The following is a 9867-nucleotide window of genomic DNA, read 5'->3' as shown; positions in this document are numbered from 1 at the left end:
CCATCAAGACCAATAACAAGCAAGATTATGTTTCTTCGATTCTAAGTCCATGCCATAATAATGTGTTCAGGCCTCTCAATTACATGATTCCTACACCGTATAACGGTGTAGGCCGTACAGGATGTCCCCAAATTAGGTCCTTTTTTTTCTTTTCTTTTTTTTAATAATATGACCCCCTCGAAGCGTTTTTTGACCCCTAACATAACCAAATCTCATCCAAATGGCCTAATTTTATAGTTTTACCCTAAAATTATGATTTTTCAGGTGTATGTGGTGATATCAGTCACTAACTTTGATTTATGACCTCGCTGTTCAGGCAAATTGGCGCGATGAAATATCCCCAAATTAAGCTAAAAAGCAAAAAAACATGTCCCCCAAAATAGGCTAAAAAAATACAGGGTGTAGAGGTCTCCACGTAATTGAAAGGCCTGATGTTTGGTATGTCCGTCATATTTAAAATAGTTTTCTGGTCGGCCCAGTCTCATCTGTGTCGAATCTGGCCACGCCATGAATCAGATATCAAAATGATGCTAATTCCATCACATCATGCTGCTTCTATTCATTGTTATAAACTGATCTTGCAAATTCTGTGGTGTCTCCTCATGATGCCCCCTGGTGGCAATTTCCGGAGGAAACACTTGACCTTATGGGTTGACAATGCAAAAGCATGCCCAGAACGTGGATTGGGAAGTGAGAAAAAAGTTTCCTAGTCTGTCATAGGCTGTTCTATGACTAGAATCAACCCAGCGATGTTTTGGAGTAGTTCTGACTTTCTCATTGAGAAAGTGACAGAAAAAAAATGTGATGGCACCAACAAGAAACAAAGAAATTCTTGATTTGGCCTGAGTTCATTCTTGTGTGCATGTGGTGTTCAACTAGAAAACAGTGGAGATCATGTGCAAAACATTTGACTGCCCTGATTGGTATTTTTAGCCGTGAAGAAAACACAGACCAGTCATTCTAGCCGATTGAGTGAAGTATCCTGGTCTGTGTAGGTGAGATTGGCCTGCGCTTTTGCACTTAGGATCCAGTCGTGTGCCGATGAGTCAAAAATCCCCTACTTTCTGCGGCTGCATCACTGGCAACTGTTCCGCATCCACTGGAGTATCCTCCTATCTGTTTTGAAAGGTGACTTGTTGCCCAGGTGTACGGCAGTAGCCAGCTTCTTTCGACAGACTCTCCATCCTTCCATCCCGGAATCAACATTCGGCACTATCTGTTCGGATTCTTCCATTTGTGCCGTTTTTCGCGGATAAACAACTTACTCTCTAGTTTCTCTTCAAAAGCGTCCTGCCCTACCGAAGCAGAAAAGTTTCGATCAACCCCCTCGTTCAATAATGGAGACTACAAATGGAGATGTTCTGATAGAATCGCCGGCTAGCGTTAAGGAGATTCAGGTAAAAAAAGAGGTTACGAATCCTGCATAGAAAGAACGATTTTTACCTGAGTTTCAGTTTGAAGAGTACACATTGAATGCCTAGCTTGCTACACCATAGTTAGCCTGCATGATGTAAGGCAGTAAGCAAAAGGCTGGGTCAGTTGGTCATGACCAGTAATATTGAAAGTCTTCTGGTTCCTGGCAGTTATGTTACAGAACTGCATTTCATTTATCTTCTGTCATAGTTCACATGTTTTATGTAAATTGATGCCACTTGGAAAAAAAGTTGGACCCAGAAGTCGAGGTGCATATGAAGTCAGTTTATTGATAACCTGATGCAGCCAAGGATCCACAGCTTTAGGCCTATTTGTAGCTGTTTCCAGATGCTTTGCCTGGACCGGCTGCTTGCACCTCTATATGTCTCTAAGGCAGACAAATCTTGTTCTGCTAATGATTGCCCTGACCTGGTATAATGTTGACATTGTCACACTGCCATTTTGCCTTTTTCTCTGAGGTCCCTGCTCTTTAGGCCACGCTTGTTGCATGAGACGGTTGTGATGACCAACCATTGTTACCATCATCTCGATAGTACCATTAGCACTCCGATGGTACCATTAGCACTGCACTAGTGCAGTCATAGTTAGAGTAGCACTATACCATTTCATTTTTTGCGTGTAGCAAACATTCACGCCTCAATGGAGGCAATGTTAGGTTGAAAACTTGGCATGTTTTGCATTCAGGCAAACATTCTCTCGCTCTGTTTACACTTTTTTCAAGCGGAAATGTAGCAACAGGCTACTGGGTTTCTTCAGAATGCATCATTTAGCGAATGCTTCGGAAGATAATGTCAGTTTTGTTAGTAAATTAGCAGTAACAAATCTAATCTAATTCATCAGATATGCCCACATGTAGGCCTAGTAATTGCTTATGACTCACTTTCATGAGGGAATTGGCATTTAGAGCTGGTCAGGTCCAGTTATGATTGGCTTATGACGTGGACAGTGATAGGCCTACTCAGTTTCATGGCTCAAAGAGGCGCTGCAACTACGCTGTCATGAGTGTCAGAAAGAGTGGCCCTCGTCAACTATGCTGTCATTAGTGTCAGAAAGAGTGGCCCTCATCAATTGTGGAAACGGTATAAGGTCAGGGCTTCAGAGATGTCAAAAGGAACATGACACATACATTGATCAATGGATTTTTTTTAGAGAGCAGGTACGAATTTGTGCTATCATTTGATGCGGATTTTGATTTACAAAGTTTTAAAAATGTACTTCTAAAATACAACTTTTTAAAATATTTCCCATATCATCGTAAGAGTATGTACAGGGTGGCTCAGAATTATCTTCCCTCACACAATGGATACATGATAGAATCCTATTATGTGAGGGAAAATAATTCTGGACCACCCTGTAGAAGATGATTTATGAGTCAATGAATTAGCACAGGACTTGGTGACACACAGATGTTCCTGGTTTGTACTTTGCTGTTGGTCCAGGTCTGAAAACCTGCTTTTAATATTGTCTACATTGTTTGCTAATCTTTAGGAATGTCCACTACACTAGAAAGTATCTAATATACTTCATGGTGCGTTTAACAATGTAAGGTAAGACCACATCAGGGCCTATAATAGACACCTACAATTTATGTAGGCCCCACTTAAACTTACTTATGTGTCCTCTGATTGACTATGAGTAGGGAATATGGACTTGGATTAATTCCACCGTAATGTGGCGATGTTGAGGTGATTTGTTTACACCTGTTGGGCATAGTCCCTTATGAACTCGTAGACCACAACTCACAAAACCAAAGAAAAATAAAACAACATTTAGCCTAGTCTCTACCAAAATATTTTTCTATTTTCTCAATGGTTGGTTCCTTGTAGGAATTCGAATTCCTCATGTTTCTATGTCGTTTTATTTGTGTCCCACTGTGTAGGAAGTAGCCATTGCAAATTTTCAACAAAAAAAGTCAAATAGGTTGACACTTCCTGAAAATGTTTGCCTTTCGGGGCATATGTTGGCCTTTATCCAGAACCAAAAGATGAATGTAAGGCTTCAAAAAGGTCTACAGCAAAAAGAAAATCCTTGGCCGTATCACAACTACAAGAAGGAAAATAGGAAACGATGTAAAGCCTACAATAGGTCTGCCCTGCCTGTTGCAGAACTCTTTTCGGCCGGCCAATTAGGCTCAAGTCCAGCCAGAAGTATCTGATATTGGCCTGGTCAAGCTCACCCGGTGAATTTGAAGGCGAATTTGAAGGCGTCTGTCAGTAGCATCGACCAAAGCTCTGCTGTAGGCGTACCTCAGGAAAGCTTTCCTGGCTGCTCCACCTCTAGTCTATAAAATAGTGTGGCATGACCAACTGGAGAAGATTTAGACTATGCTTCTTGCCATCCTTTGTGGAAACCTGAAGCATTTGATTTGGAAAACACTGCAGTGTTTTAAATCCATCCTGATTTACTGCCAAGTGGGGGGGCTGCCTTAGTTGGTTTTAAAACAATGTCTGTGTCGGAACAATCTGTTGATAAAAAGTGTAGCCTTCAGTCTTGATTGGTAAAATTACTATTTGAAAAAGGTAAAGTAGAAGGCACTGCATCTGGTACATAGACCTATACCAGTCATCTTTCAGGTGCTGTTTATAAATGTGTTGTTGGTTTTAGTCCTCTTTACTTGTATTGTATTGATGGTGATCTTTATACTAGTACTACTCCAACCAGTTTCTGTCATCAGACTTAACTGATCTCAAAGATGCAAAACAAACATTGTTCTGCTTTGGTTTCTATGGTAACGAACCATTGGTTCTGTTGATGTCATAGACACCCTAAGGGTTCTGGGTATTTCATTGTGTTGTACCTTCTAGATCAGATGGCAACTTTGTTGCTTAGATATGATTGTAGATGAGCTAAGCACAGAAGAGGGAGACCAGTCTTGGAATTGTCTGACTCGGAGATCTCAAATATCTGATGGAATTTTCAGGGAAAATGCTTTGGAAACCAGAATAGGTCTTTATCTTACCTCCATGGCATCAACCCCCACCCCACCCCACCCATGAAAAAAGTGAGGATGTTCAAAACATTGAAGGCAAAGCTTAAAAATACTATGGTTTGCTTGCTAGTATGCTACCGGTGAAGCTCTATCCAATATTTGCTTGGTAGAAGAACTTCTGGCAGATTTAGCAAGGATGTGATAAGTAATCAAGCACTTTCTTGAATCTGATTTGTCCTGTTCTCGCACGATTACAGAACCTGATATTTGGCCATTACAAATGGAACCTAAATCCCCATCCCCATCCACCCCACCCCCCACCCCCCACCACCATCAAACTGGGCTCACAATGTTGGTCTGCTGTTGCAGATGCGGATATCAGGTGTGCTACTGATGTGGATTAGACTGGATGCATGTTTAATACCCAGACTACTTATCTATCAGCCTAGTGGCTACAAATGAAGTTGGTAGGCTGGGCTGATAGATAAGTACTCGGGTATTTAACATGCATCCAGTCTAATCCCCATCAGTAGCACACTTGATATCTGCATCTTCAAACAGCAGACCAACATTGTGAGCCCAGTTTGATGGTGGTGGGGGGGTGGGGGTGGGGTAGATGGGAATGGGGATTTAGTTTCCATTTGTAAGGCCAAATATCAGGCTCTGTAACGGTGCGAGAACAGGACAGTCAGATTCAAGAAAGTGCTATAATACTTATCACATCCTTGCTAAATCACATGTTTGCATGTCTTACATTCATCACCCATAGTGAAGGTGATTACACCTGCAAATACGTGCAATAGCATGCCACGATTGCACATTCTTCTACACATATTGTGGGAAAGTCTGGAAGCGAAATTGCTGACGTTTCATGCACCTTCCAGTTGACTCCCCGTGCTCCTTCCCTGCGCTGGCTCACCTTGAATGTTTGGTATGATATGATTTTACCGCTGCACCTTCAAGCTAAAAAAAATACTGCTGCACCTTCTAGCTAAGAAAACACTCATCAAGTCATAAGTATCGATGGCTCTACTAAAATTCTACTTAAACTGACTTGCTGTCTGCGATAAAGAGATGATTTCTGCTGTCAAGTTTCATTTCAGATTCTTGATTGTGACTGGAAACGTGCCCATAAGGCTTCTGATAAATCTAATATTATATGAAGTTATCTGTGAAAAAGAAAGAAGTAGAATTTTTGGAAATCTTTTCATGGACTATCTCTCTGGTAAACAAACCGCATGAAAAAACTTCTCCAGTAGAAACTGGTTGCCCATTGAGACGATACATCTTTGACATCTCAAGGTTAACAAATCAGGTTTCAATATTCTCCAATGACAGAGTCGGCCTCTAATTACCTTTATCAGTTCCGAACATACTGTGAATCTTGTTACAGATACTGATTTCAAGTAATCGCACCTTGGAGATTGAAACATATATCTTGTTGGCTTGGATGGTTCCAAACCAGAAAACCTGAAAGACTTCCCAGCAGCTTTATCGGCAAGTGTGATAAAAATACTCTTGACCTGAAATACCTGGAGCGCCAGTCCAGTTCACTGGCTATACCTTAAACCATCAGATCTTTGTCCGAGAATTGAATTCTACTTGAAGTGAAAGGTACATGTACCACCTTTCAAGCAATTTTCAATCAGTTGTTCAGCCTCTTACTGATAGTGATGCACCCAAATTAAAAAATCGAGCTTATTTTTACCTTGAGACATCATCGTGCAAGAATTCGGAAGTTCTTCATGAATCGATCATGCTCATCGATGATTTACCGATGCATTCTACAATCCATCGACTGCTATGATCATTTCCTGAAGATTTTGTAAACAGTCTTATGCCTGGTTCTTTCTTATGCTGTTTTAAAAGAGTGACGATGAGTTGGCAAAGCATTAAGCTTTTCTCGCATACCGTAAGCTATTAAGTGTTGAGTTGAGCTGATGTAAATTTTAAACACCAGCCTTGCCTCGCCCTCTGCCATTCTGACAGCCCAAGTGCCTCAGCATAAAAGGGAAGACTGAAGTTGTTTAGTTTTTAAAACATTTTCAGCAAAGAATGAAGGTAAGAGCGCACGATTCTGGTCTTTGATTTCGACTGGTGACTTTATAATGGCCTTTTTGGCTCACCGTAGGGGAGTCTATACAATACCGCAGTGTCCGTCGTCCGTCGTCGTCCGTCGTCGTCGTCGTCGTCGTCGTCGTCGTCGTCGTCGTCGTCGTCCGTCGTATCCTAGTTCAAAAACAGTGGCACGTTTCTTAACCGCTAGGCCTATGAACTTAAAACTTTGTACACATGACCCCCCTAGGTCAGATGACCCGTGACACTAAATTTCTGTCCGATCTGATTCTCTACTTGGCCACCAGGGGGCCAAATGTGGATATCTAAAAAGTGTGATATCTCGCTTATTAGTGACTTGTTTTCGATGAAACTTTTGTTGTAGGTACTCATAGCAAATATACATCTTATATCGTACGGGTTTTTAATTTGACCTACTTTTCAAGGTCACAGAGGTCATATGGCGTAAATTGGCCGTTAGAGTGTAAACTATGGCACGTTTCTTAACCACTAAAGCTATGAACTTGAAACTTGGTACATATAACCCCCTATATCACATAGCCTCTGGTGCTGAATTTCAGTTTGATCTGATTCTCAACTTTGCCACCAGGGGGCCAAAAGTGGAAATCTAAAAAGTGTGATATCTCGCTTATTAGTGACTTGTTTTCGATAAAATTTTTATGGTAGGTACCCTTAGGAAGAATGCATCACATATCTTACGGGTTTTCAATTTGACCTACTTTTCAAGGTCACAGAGGTCATATGGCGTAAATTGGCCGTTAGAGTGTAAACTATGGCACGTTTCTTAACCACTTAAGCTATGAACTTGAAACTTGGTACATATAACCCCCTATATCACATAGCCTCTGGTGCTGAATTTCAGTTTGATCTGATTCTCAACTTTGCCACCAGGGGGCCAAAAGTGGAAATCTAAAAAGTGTGATATCTCGCTTATAAGTGACTTGTTTTCGATAAAATTTTTATGGTAGGTACCCTTAGGAAGAATACATCACATATCTTACGGGTTTTCAATTTGACCTACTTTTCAAGGTCACAGAGGTCATATGGCGTAAATTGGCCGTTAGAGTGTAAACTATGGCACGTTTCTTAACCAGTAAAGCTGTGAACTTGAAACTTGGTGCATATAACCCCCTACATCAGATAACCTCTGATGCCAAATTTTGGCTCGATCTGATTCTTTATTCGGCCACCAGGGGGCCATAATGGAAAAAGTAAGAAGTGCAATATCTTGCTTATTTTTAGTGATTCGTTTTCAATAACATTTTTATGGTAGGTTCTCCTAGCAAGGATACATCACATATCATATGAGTTTTTGATCTGACCTGCTTTTCAAGGTCACAGAGGTCAAATGGCGTAAATTTGTCGTTTGATTGTAACTATGGCACGTTTCTTAACCACTAAAGCTTTGAACTTGAAATTTGATACACATGACTCCCTACGTCATGTAACCTCGGACACAGAATTTCGATCTGATCTGGTACTCAACTCGGCCACCAGGAGGCCAAAACTAAAATAGGTAAAAAGTGCAATATCTCGTTTATTATTGACTTGTTTTTGATGATATTCTTATGGTACTTACTCCAAGCAACGATACATCACATGTCATACCAACTTTGGTTTGACCTATATACTATACATGTACAATGTTTCTTAATCTGGATGAATTACAAAGCACCAAATATCTATACGGTGAGCACAATGGCCCCTGGCCGTGTCATTCCTGGTGGCAGACTGAAAGTGAACATTGGGGCACTGTCATTAGTCGGATCTGAACACGTATCGGTCATATCGTGGTTGAAGGATTCGTGGATGAATTATCGACTGTACGATCACTGATCTTGTGTCGATACTGCTAACACTCGCATTTGGCGCATTGGTGATGGATTGCGGGGATCTGTTCATATGATGAACAGTCTGTTGTGTGCATGGTTCAGCAAAGCCAAAAGATCGTGGCAGGATACTTTGATTATCGAGTGTGTAATCTGCTGATCATGACTTGATAGTGAAACCACTCTACCGTGCCTCACCGCAATTTATAGCAGCGATCGCCACACACTATCGCTGACAGGGTTTATCCTTGGTGAATTGGCAAACGAGGTGATCTATAAGAGAGATTGTACCCATATCATTTGATCATCGAGTCTAATCTGCTGAGCATGAATTAATAGTGAAACCACTCGACCATGCCTCACCATTGGTGCGTTTTATAGCAGTAACGTGCTCACAATGCAACAGCAGTCGGGGTTCGTTCTGGTTCAGCAAATGAGGTAGGCCAAGAAATCGTGCCGGGATCGATTGATCATTGCTTTGTATTATCTGCTGATCATGAATTGATACTAGTCAAACCATTCGACCATACCTCACCATTGGTAACCGATGATCATTGCATGTTTTGTTAGCCAATTAGCATGACCAACTGTACATTTCAATGCTCTTGCTGTATGAGATCTATGCCGATTTGCGGCAAGCTACTCGGGAGACGAGGCACGTTTGATGACTCAGTGCCGCAGTAATGATACCGTGAATAACTGAGTGATTCAGGTAGCTAACTGCTGCCAATACCAAGGACAGTTGATACATTGATGTATGGAACCTCGCTATCGGATCTAGCATTGACTGTGTCGGTAGCTAGAGCTTTTGAAGGAGGCTGCGAGGGTGATTGGCCGAGCTTTTGTTGCAGACCTTGAAAAGAGAAGACACTTTTACGTTGAAGGTTTCATTGTTACATCGCAAGTTGCAGGAAGTGATGACTCAGCACTTTCTGACTGGTCTGTGAGGATGTCTGAATTGCCAACGACCCCGGTTGTCTCCATTGCCGACTGAGACTGTCATAGATGTGTGAAACTTGAAAGTGCTATCGCATTGAAGGTTGCCTGGCCTTGTCTAGTGGTACAGAAAGGGATGAATCAGCGTCATCTGATGGATTTCTGCCAAGGCCGTGCGTCTACATGTCCCTGGTGTCCTCGCTTAGCGGTGGTATAGAACATGTCAGCGATAAGACTTGGTGATGCATCATGCTATAAGTATGCAGGCATGATAATGTATTGGCCAAATATAAAGATGAATCGACCTAGCTTTTATGTGATTAGCTTTGAGATAACAATGAAAGCAAACATCCCTAGTATTGTGATCTTGTGTCATATGCTTGTGTACTTAGCGGTTGGGGCCGGTTGTCTTCATCTCATGATTTTGGTTGGCCTAACTGTCTCGTTACTCAGTAATTTGCAATGAAATAAAAGTTATTCTGTAGCACTTTTGAAATACTGTGGCTGTGCAACTGTACGGTTTCAAAGCACTTTAGTCATTCACAACCGAGTTTTACCAGAAACCTGTACGCAGAAATTATAAGTGCATGCAAACAACAACAACAACAACAACAACAACAACAACAACAACAACATATACTGCACTATACTTTCCATATCAGG

At 41.4% G+C, this 9867-nt stretch overlaps 1 protein-coding gene across 1 annotated transcript in view; it reads left to right on the top strand.

Annotated features, from left to right (window-relative positions):
• The first annotated feature begins 960 nt into the window (after positions 1-960).
• LOC135495448 (septin-7-like) overlaps positions 961-9867 on the top strand; it is a 73417-nt gene continuing 64510 nt past the window's right edge. The window contains exon 1 of the mRNA XM_064784120.1: positions 961-1397. Within this exon, the coding sequence (XP_064640190.1) occupies positions 1338-1397 (60 nt within the window). The 5' untranslated portion in view covers positions 961-1337. The remainder of the gene's footprint in view (positions 1398-9867) is intronic.

The sequence above is a fragment of the Lineus longissimus genome, chromosome 11 (assembly GCF_910592395.1).
Source record: "Lineus longissimus chromosome 11, tnLinLong1.2, whole genome shotgun sequence".
In the NCBI taxonomy this organism is placed as follows: Eukaryota; Metazoa; Nemertea; class Pilidiophora; order Heteronemertea; family Lineidae; genus Lineus; species Lineus longissimus.
The sequence above is the reverse complement of the archived record's forward strand: the minus strand, read 5'-3'. Positions and strand labels throughout refer to the sequence as shown.